General features: G+C 41.2%; 1 protein-coding gene across 3 annotated transcripts in view; it reads left to right on the forward strand.

The window, feature by feature from the left end:
• stim2b (stromal interaction molecule 2b) overlaps positions 1–24983 on the forward strand; it is a 41138-nt gene extending 16155 nt beyond the window's left edge. For 2 of the 3 annotated variants that reach the window (XM_072458574.1, XM_072458572.1), the window contains exons 2-12: positions 4263–4393; positions 14194–14305; positions 15119–15230; positions 15827–15942; positions 16024–16201; positions 16346–16523; positions 17734–17925; positions 18590–18690; positions 19766–20004; positions 21437–21626; positions 22895–24983. In XM_072458574.1, the coding sequence (XP_072314675.1) occupies positions 4263–4393; positions 14194–14305; positions 15119–15230; positions 15827–15942; positions 16024–16201; positions 16346–16523; positions 17734–17925; positions 18590–18690; positions 19766–20004; positions 21437–21626; positions 22895–23465 (2120 nt within the window). In that variant the 3' untranslated portion in view covers positions 23466–24983. The remainder of the gene's footprint in view (positions 1–4262; positions 4394–14193; positions 14306–15118; positions 15231–15826; positions 15943–16023; positions 16202–16345; positions 16524–17733; positions 17926–18589; positions 18691–19765; positions 20005–21436; positions 21627–22894) is intronic. The other variant, XM_072458573.1, reaches the window with a different exon arrangement.
• Positions 24984–26177: the final 1194 nt, after the last annotated feature.

A 26177-nucleotide genomic window follows, 5' to 3' on the forward strand; every position in this document is an offset into this window, starting at 1 on the left:
TTATAAAAGATAATCTATTACCGTTATCATTTTACAACAGCGCCACAGTACAAAAGGAAGCTTTGACGAGTCATGTTTCTCTCAGTATACGGTAAATTTTTAAGCTTTTTTAGAATTAAAATCTACAACCTGAATTCCAAATAAGGATGTATGGTGATATTTCTGCTTTTTTGTATTTTTTTTGTAATAGGAAGTCTCCAAAATATATTGAGATGAATAATTTGTCAGTATCGCCCGCCCTTATTTGTGATGTGCTTTTCTGATTAATACGTTAGTTGGTACGACACAAAAATGTCAAATGCTATTTTATTTAATTTTTAAGGTAATCAATCAATACTAAATACAGATTTCAAAACCTCTTTCTTTTCCTAGTGTGCTTATTTCTTTCAGTATAGAAAAAACATCATGATTTCCTTGGAGCCAGATCACAATTTTGATTTCGCCACGATTCATGCACATGTTTTTTTCCATTGCTTTTCAACAGTAAATAAAGTCTTCTGCTTCTTCTGAAAGGTCACACTTCATTGTTATGCTGTCACTCACTCAGAGTCACTCAACGACAGAAGGAGTGGATGAGGAAAAAGAGCAGACAGCTGCATTAAACAGCGAAAAGGAGAATTTGACACAGGAATGCGATCTCGATTCCATTTGTATTGCAGTATCCTCCAGCCCTAACGCCGCACGAGTGACACAACCACTGCAGGAGACACACATGTTGACAATCACACACGAGTTGCACTTGTCGGCGGATCATCTATGGATTAACCCGCGCCGGACACACCTGCATTTGGCAATACGGGATTCCTGTGCGTCTCCCTCGATAATACGTGTATGGGCGGTAACTGTCTGCTAATGGCCTCTTGTCCCAAAGGTCTGGATCACCGTTAACACCACAGAGGGCACATTGCTGCTCCTGTTTTCTCCTAAACAGCTTTAACAATACTGCCCGTACTGAGTACGCACTGAGACACGCAGTATTTACCGTTTTAACTATTCACTTTAAAGTAAAGGAATCTTTTGAAAGCTACCTGCCAGACACGGTGACAGCCTTTCATATCGTGTTATTGTAAAATGACTTCCTTGCGTGTATTTGCATGCTGCGTGTGTGTTTTGAACATCTGTGTGTGCGTGTGTGTGTGCGTGTGTGTGTGAACAAGGGGGACCTCTGCCATTGTTAAGCCTTTACATCCTGACAACTGCGCGTCCCGATGAGTTAAAAATAACTTTGTGCTTTCCAATTTTGTCACACTGCTGTTTCAAATCTCAGCGACTCCCCCTGGTACACGCCGGGGTCAGTGCAGGTCACTTCCTGTCACAGAACTCATCTGAAACATGCTTAAAACATGTCTCGAATGGGAACGCTCACGCTGTCACATTAGTTAATTTTACAATGGCTGCATGACAATGTTTGATCTCAGATGATGTTGAAATGAAATTGAGAACAAAGATATAACAGAATGAGGCCACCGGCGCCGAAGTAAAAAAAGCATGTTTGTAAAGTTAAAACGGAGCCTTCATCAACATGGCATTCAAACACAAGGACAGTCGAAACTTTGAGCCATTTTTAAATGAGTCAACAGTCAAATAGATCTCCCTATGCAAACCCCGGTCTATGTAAACGCCAGCAGGCTAAGCAAATGCGTTGTGTAACGTGTTCTCATGCGGTGAACACGGATGTGAACCACGATGCAAGAGGAATTTGTTTTTATTGATGATGGGATTTGCCATTTAGTATTTTGTCAAAGTCTCTGCAATGTCTTTATTGATAATCCAATCTCAATATCAACAGTGACATTCTGATATATTCTTTAATCAGATTTGTCTTTTACCACTATCTATAACCTCTTTAGTACAAACTGAGCCTTAGTCTGCCAGTAGGTTGTGCGAGATTTCAATTTGACTAATTAAATTGTCAATGAAAGCTGCTAGGATTTCTTATTGTATGTCAGAACAAGCTGTTGCCTCGTGCGACACAAAGCAGGACCGTGGCAGGACGCTGGCCTCACGGCGGACACGCTGATGTACTCTTTGTGTCTTCATTCAGCACAGATTGCTTGGACTGACACAACCAGATACTGCTGTTATCTACAATGATACGCACTGCTATATTATTCTCAAGCTAGCTGAGATTGTTGGTTGCCTGATGGTGATTGGTTGCCATTTTGCGTAACGAGAATAACCAAATTAGATTTAATAAAAGTGCAAATGAATGTTGAGAATTAAAATATGGTACTATTTTGACTTCAGTGTGACCTACAGTTACAAATCTTTCCAGTGTTTTGATCAACTTTACACAGCTGTGTATGTGGCTCTTCTGTGACACACTGGCGCTTGGCCAGCTCAAACGGCCTCAGAGACCTGTAATAATGGACTGTTTTCCCCAAAGGAGCACGAGTAAAAGCTAGTGCGAGGAAGAGCGCTGCCCAAACGCTCTGCGACTGACAAGAGCACGCAACTTGCCCAGCAATTTAGCTTGTGTTTCTGTGCTCTCCTGACCTGAATTTGAATAGTGCTAAGGATAACCAAAGGGAGGGTGTGGTTTGTCCCTTAAAGGCTTCCGTAAAATGTGCAAACATATTCTAATTTGTGCAAAGTAATTCTAATTACTTCCTTCTAATGTTTGTCTAAACTGTACACATTTGAATTTAGCTCCTCAGGTATTTGTCTTGTGAGGCTTCGGGGTCCAGAGAATCCCTAAATGTAAATATAGTGTGTCAGTAGTGTGTGGTGAATTTTCTGAATGGGACAAGCAGACTTCATCAATATATGGGGATAACATTTGTACGCAAAAGTGAAACAAAACACAAAAACCTTACATGCAAAAGTCGGTATCAAACCCCAGTTTCCCACATGAAGGACGATCGCTTTTCCCACTGAGCTAAAGCACCTTTCCTGTTTCAATGGCTGGATGTATTTCTGATCATTATAAACGTGAACTGAGCCTTAGCTACAAGGCAACGCAAGTTTATTTGTAGAGCACAATTCGTACACAAGGCAATTCAAAATGCTTCACACAATAGGAAAATGCATTAAAATCACACAGACAGAAATCACAAAACGGTTTAAGACATAAGGAGAAGAGTGCAAAGAAAAGCCTTTCAGTCAAATGCACAGGACGTGGATTACCCATGTTTAGTCCTGACTCTGGCACCAGCAGGAGGCCGGTCCATGTTTAGTCCTGACTCTGGCACCAGCAGGAGGCCGGTCCATGTTTAGTCCTGACTCTGGGCACCAGCAGGAGGCCGGTCCATGTTTAGTCCTGACTCTGGCACCAGCAGGAGGCCGGTCTATGTTTAGTCCTGACTCTGGCACCAGCAGGAGGCCGGTCTATGTTTAGTCCTGACTCTGGCACCAGCAGGAGGCCGGTCCATGTTTAGTCCTGACTCTGGCACCAGCAGGAGGCCGGTCCGTGTTTAGTCCTGACTCTGGCACCAGCAGGAGGCCGGTCCATGTTTAGTCCTGACTCTGGGCACCAGCAGGAGGCCGATCCATGTTTAGTCCTGACTCTGGGCACCAGCAGGAGGCCGGTCCATGTTTAGTCCTGACTCTGGGCACCAGCAGGAGGCCGATCCATGTTTAGTCCTGACTCTGGGCACCAGCAGGAGGCCGGTCCATGTTTAGTCCTGACTCTGGCACCAGTAGGAGGCCGGTCCCTGAAGTTCTCTGCTTTAAAGTCTATTCTCTGAGCCACAGGAGCCAGTGCAGAGACCAGGACTAATGTGATGGTACTTCCTGGTTCTAGTCAGGACCAGAGCAGCAGCGTTCTGGATGTACTGCAAACACTTGTCTCTAATTGAAATGCTAGTTTTTAAGTCAGTTTGTTGAAACTTGGCACCGCTGTTGCTTCGCTTCTCCTCTGCACATGCTCAGTTAGGGCAAACCCCTCAAACATCCAAGATTCCCACAGGTTTATTCAGCGTGGTTTGAGCACAGATCCATGGGGTTGAGGCTGTTGTCCTCGGAGCACATGTGCAGGCCTCTAAAAGAACCTGCTGTCTGCTCAGGTTGTAGAAGCTCGTGTTAGAGAGCATGAACTTGAACGGGCCTCTGAGAATGAAAAGAGGCGAGAGAAGAAGAACTAAGCTTCCCACAATACTGCTTGGTGTCCGACAAAGGCCACTAAAAGACACTGTGACTTCTCAAGCTTCAACAGGCTGAAGTCGGGGGGAAATGGGGCTTATTTGGATAGTTTTTGGAACAATTTAAAAATACCGGTTGTTGTGACACACCATAATCTGAGTATTATGTCCTTTTCTTCACAGATCCCTGCCTTATCGTGATGCCACCATGCATGGGTGAGGCGGACCGCTTCAGTCTGGAGGCCCTCCGCCACATCCACAAACAGCTAGACGACGACAATGATGGGGGTATAGAAGTCAACGAGAGCGTAGAGGTAAGACGTTTGCTGAAATATGTCTTTAACCTAAATCCCTAACACGCCATATACGTCAAATACAATACAATGTAAAGGAAAATATGTTTAATTAACATAGTGACCTAATGGTAGCTACAAAATGGAGAAAACGATCAAGGACAACAAGGCTTCCGTCCTAAAAAAACATAATAGTTACAAATAGGTAAAACTTTTGACATTATTAAGTAAAAAATGAGGTAGAAGTACATTTTCTCGAGGGACAAACAGTTTGTCATGTGAGATGGACCTGTCCCGCTGTGCCCCGTGCTTGTCTCCACAATCTTCCCTGTCCCCACAGAAGAGACCACGCTATGTTGCCCGGGGTCATTTTTAACTGGCTGAGAAGTGCTGGTGTGAGAAATGAGTATACCGTGTGACCCCGCTGTGGCGCCTCAATCAAGATCCGGACGCCGTTTGCTTACGAGGCCAGTTTAAAGCCCCGGAGATCTGGCTCTGAGCCCATGCGACGAGGGTCCTGGGTGGGCTGTTGCGTGTCCTCCATACTGTAGACTGGTGACTTTAAAAGGCCAGCCACTCTAGTATCTCGGGCAGGGAGTTGTTTTTGGCTGCCACTCATATTTCCGTTCCGCTTTAAATGAGATTCATGATGGGTATTCCAACTTTCAGTCAGTTAGCTAGGTTTATGTAAGAGGCTTGTTTTTAATATGCATATGACCTGTTTAAATAATGAGATTGGTGTCTTTTTTTCTAACTTAAATGTCTAAACTGGTTGCGAATACTTTTATAATATTTTAGTAGCGCATAGCGATCAATTCCAGCTCTCTCGGGTGAATACTGTCATTGTATCCTTGGGTAAGACACTCAACCTGGTTCCGTGAAGATAGAAAAGCACTAAATAAATGCAATGCCATTAACTAAGAATTTTGAGCGCTCTGTATCAAAAGGGTGTATGTGATTTACACTCTTTGGATACTCTCAGATTAAGTGGTGTTTCCCATCGGTATAATAACTCGATTAAAGTATATATTTTCTATGTAAAGGCGGATTGCGATTTTCAAGGAGCTAGATAGAACTGGTAGGTGCAAAATACTGGGGGTCTTATAATCAGGGATTCACTGTAGCTACAGTGGCGTTTCCTGGCACCAACTTGAAAGAAGTGCCACAGCAATAAAAGGCGCCGGGGGTCGTGTCCCGTAGCCTGCATCTGGTCAATATCTGCAACACGACGCTGCTCTTATCTAACATGTTACCGACTGCTCCCCCAAGCAAAACCATTCTCAAAATCCACGTAAAGTGTCATGATTCGCAAGGTGTTTCATAGAACTATGCGAAGTATGTGACACTTAATTGTACGAGGTAATCCTGAACCGGAACATGAATCGCTAGTGGCTTAAGGTTCAGTTTTAGGGTGAGTCATGTTATAGCCGTCTTGTTTGTCATTACAAGCATTGCAGAAATTGTTTGGTGGTTGATAAAAGATGACACAAGGTCTGCCGCTCCGCAATGTTGTGGACCATGTCACGCATTCACTCCAAGAAAAGGATGTGCGGCGGTTAGATTGTGGGCCCCAATTTTAATGATACGAGAACAATGTTTTTTATTTGTCTTTTCTAAAGTATTTGACATTTTTTTGACATCAGTTTTTTTTTTAAATTCAAACCTTTATTATGAAACACGAATGAAAGAATTACTCTCGCTTCACAGTTAATTACACTACCAATTGATAAGCATAAAGAAGTTTATAGAAGAGGATAAAACCCAGACAACAAGAGCTATCTTGTCAGTACTCTCGTCCTTCCCACACAGTTTAATCTTAACAACTAGCTGCATTGATGTGCCATACATGAATTATTAACATCCCTTGTTTACCTTTGGGTGATTAGTATTGGTGCGTGCGTCAGAGCACACAACACATTACACTCTTGTTGCCACTCAAATAAGGGAGCAGTGGCACCAGTTTGAGTTCTGTGGCTCTCTGATATGTCACATCAAGTCATGATTGTGTTGATAAACTGCAAAAGGCCTTTAGTACTTCTCAAGTGAGATGAGTTTCCCTGAGAATAAACTTGGCCTCTTGGGAAATGCAGGCATGAGTATTTTTAGCTTCGCAGTCTTCAAAACGATCACTTTTTTACAATCCACCCTTCAGCTCCTGTAATTTGACTACCGTGGAAGAATTTTATTAGGTGGGGGTCAATCCATTCCAGCTGTAATCTTGAGGTTGGTGGGCGAGCCTGTTCATCACCGGGGAGTTTTGAGTGACGTGCGTGTGCCTCTTTTGCAGATCCCGGTCGCAGGGGACGGTAGGTGCATGTCCTTTCCCATGCCGTCCGTTGCCAAGAAGGCGTTAGATCAGGTTGCACGGTTTTGACAGGCCAGCGGCAGCTCCATGTCTGAAGCGGGACTGTAGTTAAATTCTGTGTTTGAATTCGGAGGGCCATGCATGTGAGCGGCACATCTGTGTGAGTCCACCGCTGCCGGGGAACTCGAGCAGGCACATTGTCTCTATAGAACGAAAATCATCCTAAACGGTCTGTCTGGGGGTCTGGGAAAGTTCTTAAAGGAGCATCATGGAGGTGTCAGTTCATCAAATGTCACATAAAGTTGAACTAATACATCTGCTGACCCAATAGTTAGTAAGCTACCGTGGCAAAGGAATTCAAGTTAAAGATGTCGCGTTGTGTGACAAGGAACATCTTGACCAGGCATGTCCAAACTACGGCCCAAATGCGGCCCGCAGACCAATTTTTGTTGGCCCTCTGGCTTCCTGCTAAGTTGGTACAAACAACAAAAAGTAGTACTTTTACTGTAAAATTGGAAGAATTCAAACATTTTTATGTGATAACAACCTATTATTAATGTCCCGAGTATTATTAAAGGTGTGGATGCTCATCGAACAATGCCAAATGCAAAATCTTTAAGTATTCACTTTCAAATTCAACATTGTCGGGTTGTTTGTGGCCCTCTGCTCCATATAAGTTTCAAAATGTGGCCCTCGGTGAAAAACGTTTGGACACCGCTGAGCTTGACTGATATCTGGGGTTTTCAACTTCATTACGACATTATTAAAGTATTTAAAAATATGTTTGCAATACCACTTCTAAACTCTTCACCCCTTGATAAATCAGATTCCTAATCAGATCACGTGACGCTGTAGTTGCTCCTAAAAATGATTAAATGCGTGTAATAGGTCTGGGACTGAGTAGAAACTGTGGACAGACGAACAGATGCTGTAAATGCCAGGCCTGAATACACACGTTGTACACAAGAGCAGAGGATCATGGGAAATAATGCTCTATCTCATATCACAAGTGAACAAGTGGCTCTTTGTTGACTGCTGTCAGAGTGTGACCAAGCATCATGTTGTCCTGATGTTTGTGTCCAATTATATTTGCCACTGCTGGGTACATACATTTTTCATGTTTTAGTGATTACACATAACTGTTTTTAGAGATGTCAGTTGCTGTGGCTTGTGTATCAAATAAAGATTGAGTGTGTAAAAACAACAGTTGGAAGATAAAGTGTAGTTTATCAAAAGATATATTCTCAATTTGTTGCCACAATGACGTTAAACACAGAGTTGTAGCTAAAGTGATCTTGGTGCATCTCATTCATTTATCATGAAGAATTTGCTGCTGTTTTGGCCTTTGATTCTACAGTATAGATCATTGCATTCTTTGGATCGTCTGGAGCTCAAGTTGTATCTGCTGATGGCTTTCAATCAGAATTGTTCCGTATTTATAATTAATATAAACTCGATTGGCCACACAGAGTAGCCCCTTCTGCTGCAAGTGATTCAAAATATTCAAGTGGATTTTTGTCACAATCTTAGTAGGATTTTTTTCAACCAGCTTTTGGTACCACTGTTGAACAATGGTGAGCCAGCTCATAGAAATGTTACATAAAATGTTATTACAAAACAAGAAATTTGGGTGTCACTTGAGTTAAAACGAGGGATTTACTAGTACTTTGTGAGTTTGAGACATGCAAGCTTCTGTCACCACAAGGACAAGGGTTCCCTCAGAGTGGTTTGTCAGATCTTTAACTTCAGTATAGAAAGTGAGGTTGCTTCCTGGGGGAGCATATACATTTAGAGAAGTTCCACTTCCATTAATAGTTCCTGTGACCAGTACAAATCTGCCTGGCCAATTTAAATATTCAGATATCCAAATCTCCATAAACTTGAACACCTTTTTCCCTTCAGTGTCCTCTGGAAGGCCGACAATTTGCAGGTTACTTTGTGATTACAATTCTCCAGGTCATCCAGTTTGTCAGTCAGGATATGTATCTGGTTCATAAAATCTGCCACTTTGCCGCGTGTCTTTCAAATAAAATATTTTATTTTCGGCTGCTGTGGCTCATCTGTCCAGCTCCCCAGTTTTGTATTTCAAATCACGCATCTCCGCCATCTACTGCCTTAATCTTATCAGTTATTTCCCGCAAAGCCACCATAATCACTGGGTCTATCTGGCCCCTGGTCTCCTCTGGAGCTGCGGCGTGGCTAGCTAGTTTAGGTGTAGCATGGCTAGCCGGGTTCTTGGTGGCTTTGTTCTTCTTCAGTTTCTTAAATAAGTGTCCAAGCTCATTATATGTTCTGCTCCCACTGCAGCCCGACAAGCTAAGCAGCCATCACTCCATAAACTCTCTTTCAACAAACACGTACAAGGGCTGACAAATAAACTTAAAGACAGATTATCATTCTTCTTTGGGAATAAAAAGTGTATTCCTCTTAATTAAGGATTAATTACAGGAGAAGGATACAGAACCCACTACAGTGAAGTATACTCTAGATTAGGATGGCAATCGTTGGATGCCAGAAGAGAACAGCCTTTTGTTTTATGAGGCTCTTGTTGGCATTTTGCCTAATTATTTAACAATTTAACATTGCTGAACTTCAGATCAAGTATTCACCAACATTTTTATTTTACAATTGCCTCCAGCAACTTTGCTCCCTGTCAGTGGAACAAAACAGAGACTATTTAAATGTAATTATTTTATGCCTTTTAATGATTTTAAAGCAATGGTTAAGGACTACAGTGCCAATGCTCTGGTTTGATTTATTAGTTTATCTGATTTAAAACATCAGATAAAAATATAATTTTAAAGTTTTCCCTGTATAAATACATTTTAAATAACAAAATAAATTACATTAAATTACAGCTAGTCAAGCTGTTTTTTTCAACAATATAATGCTCATAATAAAAGTGGGAGAAAGTATTTAGTATGCCAATACCAACAAGCTGGTTTTGAGACTATTTGGGGGCCACCATTGCCTCTAATACGAAAAGCTAGAACTCAAATAAAAATAAAACAGAAAAATACATTCCTTCACTGTTGACTGTGAATGTCCTTGAAGCTCTTTTCTCCTGACAGGACTTGGAATAGTTGAGCGCTCGCTGTGGTCCCTCCAGTGACTCAGCACTGCAGACACTGGGCTCTTGGCTTTACATCAGCTACCGTCCTCATTAGCATGAGCTTTGTGTCAGCCGAGCCTCTGTGTTACAGCGATTAGCAGTGTTTGTCTGGATTCACTAGACCTTCAAATGGACTATATGGTCTGGAAAACAAATGTGTGACATACCAAGACTAATTACGTGCTGAGTAAGTGTTCTACGAGGTTTGTATAGAAAAGAAGTAAGGATGGGAAGGCACCGTTTCCACTAGATGCAGCACGAGATTGGGTCCACAAGAACAGGACGGGATGTTTTATTCTTATATTAATGATCAAAGGGCCACAATTGTGTATTCTAACATTGTTGTTGTCATTATTGCACTGCTTTTTGGAACTAGTTGAAGCTTCTCCAGAGGTGTATAACATTTTTTTGTCCAAGGCAAATTTACATGGGGCAAAAATTCTCATGATATTAATTTTCTTTATGTGTGCACAATCTTTTGGTCATTTTATCTCGCAAGAGTTTGTGGCACGAGATCTTGTCCCATTCCTAAATAGCAGTATTTAGCGTCTGCATGCAGTTTATGTAGGTTTACACAGTGGTTCTATTTGGTGATCCCATGTAAAACCAACACATCTTTTGACCCAATGAGATCCTTGTATTTTCATAATTCACCATAATTTGATTTGAGGCATCGGAGGGGGTCCTGTACAAGCTTAGATGACTTTCAAGACTCCTATTTTCCCTTGATGACTCTTACCCACATAACGTTTTGTTGGTAGAATTATGACTGCCAAATAAGGGTGTCTGATGAAAATATATTTCAATATTTTGTGGAGTCTTCCAATAACACTAATCAAAATATATCCAACAGAAATGCCAACATGCATTTCATCCTGCAGAGACTCAGACAGCACAAAACAAAGGGCATTAGAAAATATGTATTTGAAGACTATGGAGCTGAGATGATGGGGGAGATGGAGAGGAGGTGCCACCACTGTGGGGCGAGGCATGAGGGAACATGCTGTCTGAATAAGGGATGAGGAGAGGTGCGGAGCAGGGCGGAGTCACGCTGAGACAGGCTTAGGAGCAGGTGAGCTGAAGAGGAGGATGATGGCTGCAGACATTCAAGGCTGAATTAACACCAGCTCCATTAGTGTAGTAAAACATACATTTGAAAAGACTGTGCTAATTACTCACAATCATGCTGAAATATGACTTTATAGAGTTTATGCAGGTGACATCACAACATTAGGGCTTTTAACAGTGAGTGGTAAAAATATAAGTCAAAATGAGTGTCAGCAATTTTCTTCTGTAGGAACTCAAAACACAATTAAAATGTGAGAACGCTGCTACAGTCTGATAATATAAAAGTATGTTTAATATTTAGTTTGAATCTGACATCTAAAAGAGGAAACCCTAGATAAACAACAGGAACCCTGCAGTGATTTCACTCACACAATTGTTCTCTCTTTAAAAAGATGTTTCCGAGTTTGTTTGTTTGTTTGTTGAGGAAATGAATTGTTGTTGTTGAAGTGTCCTAAATCTCCAACTGCTGTTTAGCAAAGCGACTGGCTAAGCTCTGCACAGTTGGAGCAACAATGGAGAAACTACTTACAGTTTACATTTTGCCATATGAAGTTTGTTTGAGCACAACAAAAGCTTCATGGACCAAAATGAGGCCACAAAACGCAAAGAAACATATGAGTTGGGCGGCCCATAATTCTACCACTCATTGTCACTCTACTGCCTACTATCCACTGGACTTACTTGCATATTTTATACACATTGCCTTTATTCTGATTTAAAAAAAAACTATGTGTAGTTGTCCACCTTATTTCTCCATCATAATGAGATCTAGGGCTGGGTATTGCAAAGGCCCTCACGATACGATACGTATCCCGATACTTGTATATTCCGATACAATTCCCTCAGTACAATACGTATCCCGAAACATTTTTTAAAAAAGGGTCTTAAAAATGTTCCAAATGGGTAATGTTTTTACTCTGAATAAGAAAATGTATGAAATTTCATGTTTATTCACAAAGCACTTATTTATAAATCCGTTTTGCTCTAATAACTTCATACATCCAACCAACTGATCCAAATAGAAATATAAGGAACACATTCTAGTAAAGTATTACATGTTTTGCCGTATCGATATTTTGAACACAGCCCTAGTGAGATCTTGGATTAAAAAAAGAACTGAGCTTATAACTTCTCACTCTTGAATCATCCTGACATTGGCAGTGACTGTGATGCTATCTGTTATTATATGAGCTTGAAGTGATTTCTCCAAGGACTTTTTCAAACACCATCTTGATCACTGTGGGATTTTTTTTCTGTGACAGATAAAATAATTTCAGCTCTTGCCTCTCGTTCTATGCTCCATGTCAAAACTAAAGTGCCGTTAGAATGCGCTCTTTGCATTGAACACTGTATCGCTCCACTTATATTTTGCAGCACCTATTGTCTCAACTGCAAAAAAGTGTCAGTTAGAGCGATACTTTCTGCTCTCTTTATCAATGCGACTATTGTTTGACCAGGAAAACAATGCTATCATATGCCGTGTGCGCAGTGAGCTCACCCAAAGTAGAATCATTTCACTGTTTCCTTGTTTATCAGTCCACTCCTGCGTTATCAAGTCAGCCGCTTATCATTACTTACAGTCATAATGATTTCCAAGACCCCTAAAGCACGTAACAGTCTATTATTAATTCACTCCTCACTCGTGGTAAGCATATACTGTATTTTCTGGACTATAAGTCGCACCTCTTTGGTTTGGCTGGGGTGCGACTTATACTTATACACCAGAGCGACTTGTATGTGATATTATTTGTTATTTTCAACTTATGTTTTTTTTCTTCTCAATTATGTATTTTTTGGCTGGTGCGACTTATAGTCTGGAAAATACAGTATATACATATTTTCTTATTTTGTTGCTGTATTTCTTCTTCTTCAAGCAATGCCATTTTTTTTCATGTCTTTATTAGACAGTTTATAAAGACAAGGAATATACTAATTTTGTTTATTATACCGTATTAAAGGAAAATCACTGAAAAGACTATTTTGGTTGTTGTCTTAATATTTAACTTTATTGGAAAATCAAATCAAAATAAATGTATAGATAAGTCAAAAAATACTTAAATTCTGAATATTTAGTAGTAAGAATATGTATCTATATGGACCAGGATGAGAGAAATGTTTAATTACCTAATTTTCAAATTAGTTTTTGTAACCAGTCAAAAATGTATAAAAAAATAAAAATTGCCCACCCCCAATTCAACACATTTTAACAAAGAAATGGTCTTTAATTGTTGCTCTGGGAGGAAGGTGCCCTATGTTTTACCATCTTTTTTATCACGCTTCAACGGTAAATAATACATTTAAATAGATTCATAGCGTTTTGTTACAACCAACTCCGACAAAGAAACCAGCCTGTGTATTCTGCCAATTGCTATGGCAGAATGACCCGGTTTGGTGGGAATGGCCGTTGGGTGTAAATTTGGACAGGCCCATAGTTTATGCCCAGGCCTCACTGAAAGCACTTGGTGGTCAGCCATTGATCTGCTCTTTCTCTCTCTCACTGATGTGGTTGTGGTGTTCTATTGGAGGGGATTTCTCTGGCTTCAAGCTCCGGGAGGGGGGCATCCGGAAAGTGAAAGTCCACACACTCACTCACACACTCACTCACACACTCACTCACAGGTGGAAGTGCCCCCACCATGATGATCGCTCTGTTCCTCTTTTCAAAAAGTCCCTAAAAGGAAGAAAAGAAGAGTGTGTATGTCCTCTCAGGCAGTTCAACTCAAGCCAGTTCTTAAGCCAGTTCTTTCAGCTTTCACAAGTTTGGATTGAAATGAAAATGCTAATCCTGAAACAAGGGCTGCACGATAAATTGTTGGATTGTTGTTTGTTAAAGTTTCTGCTAATGCTCCATCCATGTTAAGATAAATATTGCAATAACTGGAAGGTTATACATGACATAACATATCTACACATATATCTATACATATCTCTCTTACTTAAACTTGCATGAATCAATCAAAACACAACATCATGATACGTCCCCTTTAAAATGTGCAAAGTTGTAGTCCTCTTCACCCTCATTTCACTCTTTACGGTCTTGACCATTTCAATCAATCAATCAATCAATCAAATAAACTTTATTTGTTAAGTAAAAAAGATGCCTACCTCCCCAACTGCCTGACCACACACACACACACACACACACACACACACACATGAAGCTGAATACACATGAACCAGTTGAGAAAGCACCATCAGATGCTTTTTTATACCTAAACCAACGAGCCAATAAATTAACATGAATCTTTATATTATGCATTAGTTAGTTACTGAACATCTTATTGTTTTCACATTTTGTCACGCCTGAAACGCCTATTTATGTTTTATCTTTTCTAGTTCATTATAGAAGACATGAAGCAACAGCAAACCAACAAGCACAGCGTCCTGCACCGGGAGGACCAGCACATCACAGTGGAGGAGCTGTGGAGAGCCTGGAAGGCCTCTGAAGGTAATCACTCCTTAAACACAACCAGGGCATTTGTTATTACAGGCATTATTATTCGTGTTGAGACATTAGCCAGCGTTGTGTAATAAAACATGGTCACATGACACAGGTGTGGCCATGTCTTAAATGAACAGGGTTTAAAGATGATGAAAGAAGTGGATTATGTTTCAAGGATTGGCTGTAAACGCCCACATATGCAGCATCTTTTTGGGTTGTGTCTTACTCCATTAATTGTTTTCTTCATGGTTCATATATACTTTGTGGTTCTCTAGAAATAAATGTAGAAAAGTGCACCTGGCATAAGTGTTATCTTGCATTTTGAAAGACAAAAGCTCACGCCACTACGTTTTACCAAGCTGGGCTGAACCTTTTTGGGGAAATATTGGACTTATAATTATTAGGGATTGAAATGAATAAACATATATACAATAAAATAAAGACTTGCAATATATGATTTTTAAACTTCAGCTCATGGTGCCCCTTTTAAGCCCACTCAGGTGCATGATAATGAGTTCTAAAATAAAATGTTGGAAAAAATCACATGCATTTCACATATGAAGTGAATAGGTTCTATCTATAATAAGACCTCATGGATATTTCATTCACTTCTGAGGCCGTCATTAAAAAATCCTTCAAAACAAATACATTTTACATTTTATTGTGTTGTAAACGAAGGTGTTTAGTTGAGTCTTCCAATATCGAAAATGAACAGCTACTAGCAGTTGGTTAACGTTTTGTAAGAAATGATGATGACACAGTTCGTTTTGCTGTATCACTTCTTTTCTGCCGGTGTGATGCTGATCGTTGTCGTTTTAGTGCATAACTGGACGAACCAGGACACGGTGCAGTGGCTGAAGGAGTGTGTGGAGCTGCCTCAGTACGAGAAGAACTTCAGGGACTTCAGAATGACTGGGAACACCTTACCTCGGTTTGTGCTCCTCAGCATCCTCTCTCATATGTGCTGTATTACTTTGTACAATGCTGCCCACTACTGGACGATGCCTGTAACACATGGAGCGACCTGACCTTGACGGTTGAGAATTAGATTTTATATGGAAGAAATATTGAAACGGCTGTAATTGTCACCAGGAGCACATGTGATGTATTATGTATGTGTACACTGCAACATACATTACATACTAGTCATTAGTTCATGAGTTAAAGGTGCACTATTGGGTTTGCCACCTGCTTGTCTCCATGGAGATGTTATTGCTTCAACTGGAATTTTCCACAATATGACGCTAAACATATATGTCCTGTATTTATTCAATTACACGTGGTTTTATTGATTAAATACCGTAAAACTTGGTGTCACGTACTTGTCTTCATGGAGATGTACACATTTAATGCTATACTGTGGAACATTCCTTGGTTATATCTTTAATGTTTGTCTGAAATATCAACAAACCAGTGGCAGTGAAAACAAGATGTTGTTTTCCAATTAAAACGCACATACCTTTTTTTTGTTGGTTTCATGCGCACTGATGCTAATTCTATCCTTAATGTGTTTCCTCATTATTTTAGATTAGCAGCAAATGAACCGTCCTTTTTATCGATGCAGCTGAAGATATTAGACCAGCGGCATAAACAAAAGTTAGTTTTAAAAGCGCTGGATGCTGTGCTTTTCGGTCCTCCTCAGCGTAAGTACTCCCCGCAACTTCTACCACAGTTCATCCATCGGTTTCATCATTCACGTGGCTTTTTCTGCGTCCTCCTCGTAGGTGCGCAGCACAACTGGATGAAAGACTTTGTCCTGATGTTCTCCATAGTGATCGGCGTGGGCGGCTGCTGGTTCGCCTACGTGCAGAACAAGTCCAGTAAAGTACACATTTCTCAGATGATGAAGGACCTGGACAGCCTGCAACACGCCGAGCAGAGCCTCCTGGACCTGCAGAGTCGGTACGGGCACACGCTAGTCATATTTACCCTTCTGACCGCAATGAAGGGACAGTGTAGACACGGATTTGTTATTGCAGGAGGTATTAACGAGTTCTGGTTTTGCCGTGATATTAATCGATGAATTCTTGGTCGGTGGTGGTGCAGGCTGGAGAAGGCCCAGGAGGAGAACCGCACCGTGGCTGTGGAGAAGCAGAACCTGGAGCAGAAGATGAGGGACGAGATCACAGGAGCGAAGAAAGAGGCGTACAGACTGAGGGAGCTGAGGGAGGGCGCCGAGTGCGAGCTCAGCCGACTCAAGTACGCAGAGGAGGAGCTCGTTCAGGTGAGACCGCACTATCGTGTCACTGACTTTAATGGTTTGAAACATGATACATCTCTTTCTAGCCTTTTGGAAACATTATGTTTAGGGGGATTTTGAAGGCTAATGGCAAAGAAAACATTTAGGTAAACTAAATGACTATTTATAATGCAGTAATAAGCTCAAGTTATTGGTTTATCAGCACTTGTAAGGCATTTACTGGCATATATCACTTGAGTTTTTGTAAAATAGTTTAAGATGCAGCTTATTAGTACTCAAACTTAATCCACTGTCCACTCCAATAATCCACTTTGAAGGGTCGCTTTACTCTGGACAGGAAATGGCTGATGCTAATGCATGCTATTCTGTACATTTTACTGTGCAACTGGGCAATATATAACAATTTGAATAATATTGTGAATGTTCTTTTGAAGAGATTTAAAGTTTGAATATTGAGTGTACCGTTCATAGTGAAAAATGCTACCACAAAATTTTAAATGAAAACAAAAAATGTAATAAACTTTAAAATAAGGGTATATTTTTTCCTTTTGTGATTCATTTGACAGACATTTCACTTTTGTCTGATCATTAAAGCTCAGCTAAGACGTTTAAAGACATGTCTGAGCTAATATCCTCTGACTATCATTATCAAGATGAAAAGTATATTGATATATTCATTTTTGCCAGTATTACCCGCTACTTATTCAAATCCACATGTTACCTCAGGATTTACTCGTGCTCAACAACTGTAGGGTTAGAAATGCCATAATCCTACATAATGCACTTTCACTATGTTTTAGTGAAATTTGACATTGTGTACATGGTTTATTAACACACATAAGCCATCTAAACATGCTAGTAATTGTCTAACAAATAACTAGTGCTTATTAACACATTATTATTAACTGTTTGCTAGTCAAATCTCATGTTGCAAATCTCATCGCATGTTGAAATATGCTTCTCACTTTTGAATGATACAGTTTGCAATTTATTTTCTGAAATATTACTATTTGACTACTATATAAATGAGCACATGTGAATACGTTTGACTGTTTTTTACATAGTTAAAGTGTTCTTATTCTGATGTCAAATAAGAACACGTATGGCGTTGTGTCCGCTCTTGCATGGGACGACTTGCATGTGACTCTTGAGCTGATCATTCCTTTTAAAACCAAGTCTGTGTGTGTCCCTGGCCCGTCCCCGGTGCATGGCTTGACCGTCTGCCCCACGCTAGAGTCTAACGTGTGGTGTTGGTCCTGTGAAGGTGCGCAAGGCTCTGAAGCGCGCCGAGAAGGAGATGCAGTCGGAGCGCTCGGTCCCGGAGGCGCTGCAGAAGTGGCTGCAGCTCACGCACGAGGTGGAGGTGCAGTATTACAACATCAAGAAGCAGAGCGCCGAGTTCCAGCTCTGTGTGGCCAAAGATGAGGTACTGCCCATTCAATATGCTCACGTTTAATATATAATGCCGGTAAATATAGTCAAATATTGAGCGTGAAGTCTTAGGAACAGATAATAGCTTTGGTTACCTTTAAAAGACGATGTAAAGTAGGTTTGTAACAGACAATTGTCTCATAGTGACTAGTCGACAATAAAAAATACTTGTAGACTTTTGATAATCATGATATTTGTCTGAACTGTACAGAAGCTAAAACACAAAAATACCTTTTTTTATATGAAAGACAGTGGTGTTATTTTATCAGAATGTAAAAAAAAAGAAGACAACTTTCTGAGTTGCAGCAATAATACACTATATTCATTAAAAATATTTGTGTAGAAGCCTTCAGTCAGCATATTTCCACCTTTATTTGGTTGATAATGTATTTTTAAACTCAGTGTACAGTATAGATAATCCCTGACTTGTCAACTATTAAAATAATTGTTAGTTTCAACCCTGATATAAAGAAATACAGAGTTGTGATTCAAATCAAATGAAAATTGTGTTGCGTAATGTCATATCGCTCACTCAAGTCTGTCTCAATATCATGCATTTTTCAGACTTTTAAAAGGTGCTACAAATGAAACTATGGTTGTTGTTGTTGTTGCTGTTGTTGTTGTTGTATTATGTATAATCTATTTTATTCTGATTTCAGGCAGAGAAAATAAAAAAGAAAAGGGGTTCAGTGTTTGGAACTCTTCACGTGGCCCACAGTTCGTCGCTGGACGAAGTGGACCATAAGATTCTCGAAGCAAAGTGAGTTTCTCTTTCACCAGAAAAGAAAGAACGGTCCAAGATTGTGAGCAATTGCGATAGTTTTGTTTGTGTTTTTTATCGACGCTGTGAAAATAGAAGCTACACTTTTATTCACTTATTCACATGGATTGGCTCATACTTTACTGTACGATAGGGACACGCGCTGGAATAGTTTTTTAATTCAACTGTTTTTGACTTTTTTTGGCTGGATTTGAGCGTTTTTCGTTGCGTTCGTTGTGTTGTTGTGACGTGAGCTAGCTCCGAGTGAGCCCCCCCGCGCCCTCCGGCCGCGCTAAAGTACGGCGTGTCGTCGGTACACGTTTATATACACGTTTATATGAAAGAGGAACTTCACGAACGATCGGGACACGCACTGGAATCGCTTTAAGTTAACTTGTTTTGACTTTATTCGGCTGGATTGAGTGTTTTCGTCGTGTCGTTGCGATGTGTTTTGGCTCAGAGTCCCCCGGCTCCGGCCCCGCCCCCCGGCTCCGGCCCCGCCCCCCGGCCGGCGCCGTACCGCGTTTCCACAAAGGAGGAACTCATGAAACTGCGGAGAACAGTCGTCTTACCCGGAGATCGTCACGTTATCCCGTCGCAATACTGACCTAACCTAATACTGATGTGCAATTCTGTCATATGTGCAATTGCTGTTGGAATTCATGTGAAATTCATGTGCAATCTATGTGCTGTCGTGACACATATTCATGTGCAATTACTGTCGTGATCACATGCAATGGTATTTATTTATTTATTTGTCTATGGGAGTTTTTATTTATTTATAGGAGATCTTCTACTGAAAGTGTTTTTCAGACTTCCTATAAGTGATCTGTTCTTCTGTATCTACCTCTGTATCTACCTGCGTTGCACCAATGAAATTTCCCCATGTGGGACAATAAAGGAATATCTTATCTTATACAGTATGTGGCAGAGATTCATCCCTTCCCTGATTTACATTTGTCAATTTTGTTGCATTGAAAACAGAAATTGTCATTGTACCGTGCAATGTAAAAAGTACTACTGGATCCCGACACTCTTGGTAAAATCCCTGCTGAGTAACTCTTGTGTGTTCCAGGAAGTCCCTGTCGGAGGTGACGGCCTGCCTCCGCGAGCGCCTCCATCGCTGGCAGCAGATCGAGAAGCTGTGTGGCTTTCCCGTGGTCAATAACTCTGGACTGCCCAGCCTGACTGCCAGCCTGTACTCGGACCACAGCTGGGTGGTGATGCCCCGCGTGTCCGTGCCGCCCTATCCCATCGCAGGGGGCGTGGACGACCTGGACGAGGACACGCCTCCCATCATTCAGCAGTTCACATGTGAGTATTGGAACGCTCTCTCAGAACTCGCTCTGTAATGTGCTTTCATACTATTATTGAAAATGTAATGCCAAAACTGGCCTAAGATCTAGAGGAGGCTGCATAATAAGTGTATGGATTGTTTTATATTTAGTTGTAACGCATTGCTCCGTGGCCACAGGGTCAGAGTTCAAATCAGCGGTTTCCTAAGGCCTACGGGCCAAGAAATCCTTATCCAACAATAAAAGTAGAAAATTGTGTAAAAATGTTGATCTTATCCATTAGTATTTTCTTTGCAAATCAATGATTCCCAGTCCACAACATTTAGCTAATAATCCACTTTGAAGCGTCGCTTTACTCTGGACAGGAAACGGCTGATGCTAAGGCACGCTAGCATTGTTAGCAGAACTTTATTGCAGGATTGTTTCATCTCATCAGGATCTTAAATCTCATTTGAATTGAACTTATTTTACTCTAAAATGCATTTTACCTTGTTATTTTTCATTTCTGTACATTTTACTGTGCAACTGGGCAATATATTACAATTTGAATTATATTGTGAATGTTGTTTTGAAGAGATGTAAAGTCCGTTTATAGTGAAAAATGCAACAAAAATGAAACTTTAAAATAAGGGCATATTTTATCTTTGGTGATTCATTTGACAGACATTTCACATTTGTCTGATAATTATAGCTCAGTTAATAAGTTTTAAGACGCGTTTGCCCCAATATCCTCTGACTATCGTTATCGAGATGAAAAGTATATTGACATAATCATATTTGCCAGTACTGCCCACTACTTATTCAAATCCACGTTACCTCAGGATTTACTCGTGCTCAACAACTGTAGGGTTAGAAATGCCATAATCCTACATAATGCACTTTCACTATGTTTTAGTGAAATGTGATGTCTAATCTGCCAAATGCACTTTAAATGTTGTTGGATTCCCTCATGAAAAGTGATTTTCTGGAGTTCTCAGAATCTTGAAATGCCATGTGACCAGTTACATCTGGTGTGAGTAATCTGATTTCTTTGATCGTTCAGGCCTGTGCAGGTTTAGACAAGGAACATTATACAAATAAACCGCAAACTCATGTGGCAAAGACAAACATAAAAGAGAAAATGTTGAAGATTTAAAGAGTTATTTAAAATTCATTGCACTTTGTCTTCCAAATACAGTTAATCTAAAAATCCATTGACAAACTGACGTGTCGTTGGGGATTTTTGATGATCAGATTTCTCTCCACGCAAAAAAATCCGCTGTAAAAATTGTCTTTTTCCCTGACAATATAAATGAACTCCCTGCCGAGTCACTTTGCAGTTTTTAATCCTCCTTATTTTGTACTTTATTCACGCTTAATCTGAACACTCCATAGCTTTTAACTCCACGTAATCCTTAAAGTGCGGTATTATCAAGTATCTTTGTGTTCCTGTGTGTTCCCGTGTGTCCCAGCTCCCAGTATGATGCGTCCTCCTCTGACTCGGAACAGCAGCATCTGTCGCTCGCGCCGCAGCCTCCTCTCGTCCCAGCAGCCCTCACTCCTCTCCCCCGACCCCGACCTGCTCTCCATGGCCAGCTCCACCCTCTCCTATCACCCCGAGGCTGACGACGAGCACATCGTGTTCAGCACAGATAGGAGAGGGTACGTAGCTCCCGCCGCCCCAGGTCCGATGCTTTTGCTCGCCGGATCATGCACAGGTGGATTACCCAGAAGCCTCAGTTGCGGTGACGTGTGGTGGGCACTGTGGTGGTGGTGACCGTGGTGGTGACCGTGGTGGTGACCGTGGTGGTGACCGTGGTGGAGTGAGACGCTTTGGAGATGAGCTCAGTGTTATATGCGTCCCAGCTCTCTGAATGTGTGGTGTGGTTTCTGGTCTGAGGGTTGTTTGGGGGGATCATGGCGCTGGAGGTGACTCTGGTCAGTTCACTCAGGGATTAAAGGTCCCATATCATGCAAAATCGACCTTTTTAACCTTCTTACAGTGCTATTGGTGCCTCATATATGTACCCAAAGTGTTTTTTTGATTGATTCCTGCAGTCTTTAGCGAGAGTACAGTCTATATCCTTCTCCTCGGATGTGCAGACGGACGGGGCCTACCCTCAGCGACGCGTCATCCCTGTAAAGTGCAGCGAAAGCACGCTGTACCTGTAACACGCAGGGCGGGGGAGGCAGATCGCAAGGGTGGGGGCGAATCTCAAACTAAGTCTGCATTTCTGGGTTTGTGAGCGGGGTGCAAGATATGGGTGATATTTTATAACTTTTATGTTAACACTTATTAGTATCAAATATACCCTTAGAGCAGACTACGAAATGGGGAAAAATAGTATGATATGGGATCTTTAAAGCTCAAAGTTCCAGACTTAAACTTGTGACTCACACTTAATGACTGATGACTTGGGAAGGGCTGAAACCCCACTGTACTTTGATTTAATAATGCCACTGTCATTGGAATAAAAAGGTCTTTTTGCATGTGTTTTAGAGTCTGCATAGTCCAGATTATGTTTATTAAAATACAACTACAATTATTTTTCATAGTCAATTATCTGCTTAATCATTCATTCATCATTCAGACTCTTCAGCGACTTCAGACTCGGTGCTTGGACTTGACTAGTTACTGCTCTTGAACCCTTATGTCTACCTCTGTACAAATGCTTTTAGTCATCACTGTTTTTTTTAATTCAAAGTTCCTTTAAAGCTATTAGAATTCCAGCGGGACCTACTGAGTTAGCACAGTGACTTAAATATTAAAAGTTGAGTGAGACATTGCTATTTAACAGTTTTTGAGTAAATGTTGCGTTCAGTACACATTTACTGCAGAGAAGTTAGATTTGGCTCATCACACATGAGAGTGAACATCATGTCAGGCCTAAACACCTTCTGCGTGTTAACTCTTGTCCATGTGTGCACAGGGAGGCGGTTCCAGAGGGCATCTCGGACACAGACTCGCTCAGCTCCATGAGCCGGAAGCCGTACCAGTGCCCCTGCTCCATGGGCTCGGAGACCCCGTACAGGAAGATCTCCCGTGAGGAGATGATGTTGTACACTCAGAGCCAGGAGCCCGTAGCGTCCAGCCCCGCGTCCAGCAGCAGCAGGGACTCCACACCCCCTCCAGTCACCAGCCCCTCCGGCCCACCCTCCACCAGCCCTTCCCCCGCCCTGGAGCACCACCCCTTTGCACAGGGCCCCTCCCCCGACCTCACCTGCATCATGCCGGAGTCTCACAGTGCCCCGCCCACTCAGGGCGGCAAAGGCATGTACAACGGCCTCCTGGAGAAGTCGTACAGCTTCAGCCAGCTGCCCCCCAGCATGCTGCCCAATGTGGGCCGCTACCCCTCCCTCACCTCCCTGGACTCGGAGGGACGCAGTGTGGGGCGCGAGCATAAGCTGCCCAGCACCTCCTCCCAGGACTCCTGCGACAACGGGGACAGAATCAAGCGCTCCTCATCCAAAATCAAATCTTTATTTAAAAAGAAGAAATAGCGCTGCACAGCGAGTTGACGTCTTAGCACTAATCTCACTGTAAAACTCTAAAATGTTCTCTTTGTCATCAGAGACGAATGTAGCTCAGAGTGGAGCCCCGCCCACACTGACGGCCTTATTTGAATATTGCCTTTAAGTTCATTCAGCCTCACAGGGAGAGCCTGCAAAGGTCAAACTAGTGTCAAAGAAAGGTCAAAGGTCACATTTGCACAAGACACTCTGCGTTTATTAGAACCAAAAGCCACTGTGTCGGGTTGAATGGTGTTTACTGCAGAGACTGTGGGTGAGTGGAGTCTACTGAGTGTCTGTTCAACATTTAAAGATGACAAATTATTTTACTAAGTTATTCTTCACCCTTTTGAAATGCTCTTTATTGTCCAGTGTTTGGCCATGGTCTTCATCCACTTGACTCATTTCTTCTGAAACAAAGTGTTGCACTACTGCGCTCTCAGTGCTCTGGGACAGTTGAGTTTGGAGGAGGACGGGAGCGGCCTCTGCTACTCTGTAGACTTTGTTTTCATGTTCTTTTGGTCTTAGATGTTTTACATAGATTTTTATTGGTGATGAGCTAAAGGTTGTTGAATATGCAGATTTTACCAATCAGTGAGTACATTACATCCAATGTAATGGAGCTGACCTTTACTACTTGATTAACTGCATCCTGTAGCCATTTGTCCTCCATTTTTTTGTCTTAAGCTCTCTTCCCTTCAAACTCAGTGTTACAATCAGAGTCTGGTGGAGATTCAAATAAGAAGGAATTACATTTGAAATGTTGCATTAAATAAAAGGCGTGTCTTCAACATTTCAGTTGGAATGAATGGAATATTTAAATAATATATATTTTATTGATGCTCTTTAGTGTTCCATACACAATGATCCTAAGTATCGTTAAAACATTTGTATTTGAGTCTGAACCTTTGGCGCGGCAGTATTGTGGAGACATGACTATGAAACACTGGCCATCCATTACTACAACAACAACAACAACAACAACAACAACAATACTGACCGTACATCGTTTCTACTGAGGTGGTCTATGTCTTTGTTGTGACAATTTCAAGCAGAATGTGACCACGGACCTTGAAGATTTCATGGTTTGTGAACAGTGGAACCTTGTGTTTGTCTTTTGAACCTTAGATATAAAAACATGCTCAAAGAAATCTCTCAGTCCAAATTGTGCTTGTAACACTGAGCTTGCTCCCCTCACACTACGCTGGACCCGACCCGTGCAATACGCTCCTGTGGGCGGCTCGCAGCCTGATGTCAGAGCTCTCTGCTTCTCACTGTGATCCTGCTTCTCCTTCTGCATCATCTGGACCGGGCCTCGCAGCAGACTGCCACCAGGGGGCAGTGCTGCAGTGTGACAGGGACACCAGGACACCAGAAGGGCCTCTGAAGAGAACAGCACACACACTGAAGGACGCCACAGAAGAAGTGGAGACGGTGAATGTTTACGACGCATAGGTTTTGTCATTGTGTGTGTGGATATATTTGTATACTGTAATAAAATTAATAAAATATGGAGTCAATATCACTGGGTTTAAAGTCTTTTTGCTGCTATTGTCTGGATGTTAAGATAAGATAATACTTTATTGTCCACACACGGGGAAAATAAATATATTTTAAAAAATAAGTTTCAGATAAGTTTAAAAAAAAAAAAAAAAGCAGCTCTTACTCCGTAAGCCCTTATAAACAAAACAAAAAACTCTTATTAACAAAACTCCTCTCATATCTTAATAGGGAATGGAGGAAAAATAAATACAATTAAAAGATACAAATTAAATGAAATAATAAAATGAAGTAAAAAAAAATGCTAGGATAAGACTAAATAATACTAATACTAATGGTAAGTAAGCAAAACACTTATTTACATCAGTTGTATGCACATGAAAATGAATTGCTTGTGAGTACGACTAATTGCACATGAAAATGACGGTATTGCACATGGTTAAGTCAGTATTGCACATGGTTAAGTCAGTATTGCACGTGTTCAGGGCAAACAGTATTTGTTGTAGAGTCTGACAGCAGCAGAAGGAAAGACCTGTGAAACCTTTCCTTCAGGGGGTGGTGTCAAAGAAAACCTATGATAAAGGACACAAGTGAATTAAAAGAAAAGCAATATTAAATGTTTCTAAATAAGAGACATTCTTTGTGCATAATAAATAGTAATTGACTTCATACTACAAGGGACTTTTCACCAATTCAATTTATTTTTCATTTTCTGAATTCACCAAATGAATTCATAAGGGTTAATCGCGCTGTAATACAAGCTCGTCCCAAACACTGAAGTGAAAGACGACAAATCAAGGACAAAAATGATGACAAAAAGTTGGGTTCAATTTACTACCGTCCAAATTTCATCCCAAACATTTTCTTAAATTGCCGCCGCGCCCCACAGTATTCCACTACTACAGGATTAAACATCAGTATTCCTCTGACAGTGCCGGATCAGAGGGAAAAAAGACAAAGAAATGACAACAAAACAAGAGGCACAGCGGGAGGCCAAGGTCACCTGGATGTGGCGAGAAACTCAAAATGTGAAATTGAAAAAAAAAAGAATATAAAAGTGCGCCACAAAGGTTTTCCATCAAAAATGTAAGGTTTTGATGGAAAAAAATACATTGTGAAAAGGAGGAATCCTGAAGCGCGGATGACGATACAGTCTATTATCAACGATATTAACATGAATAAAACATGACTCAGTTTCAGTTT

The sequence above is a fragment of the Eucyclogobius newberryi genome, unplaced genomic scaffold (genome assembly GCF_026437365.1).
Source record: "Eucyclogobius newberryi isolate DKJ021-1_F unplaced genomic scaffold, fEucNew1.0.hap1 SCAF_22, whole genome shotgun sequence".
In the NCBI taxonomy this organism is placed as follows: domain Eukaryota; kingdom Metazoa; phylum Chordata; class Actinopteri; order Gobiiformes; family Gobiidae; genus Eucyclogobius; species Eucyclogobius newberryi.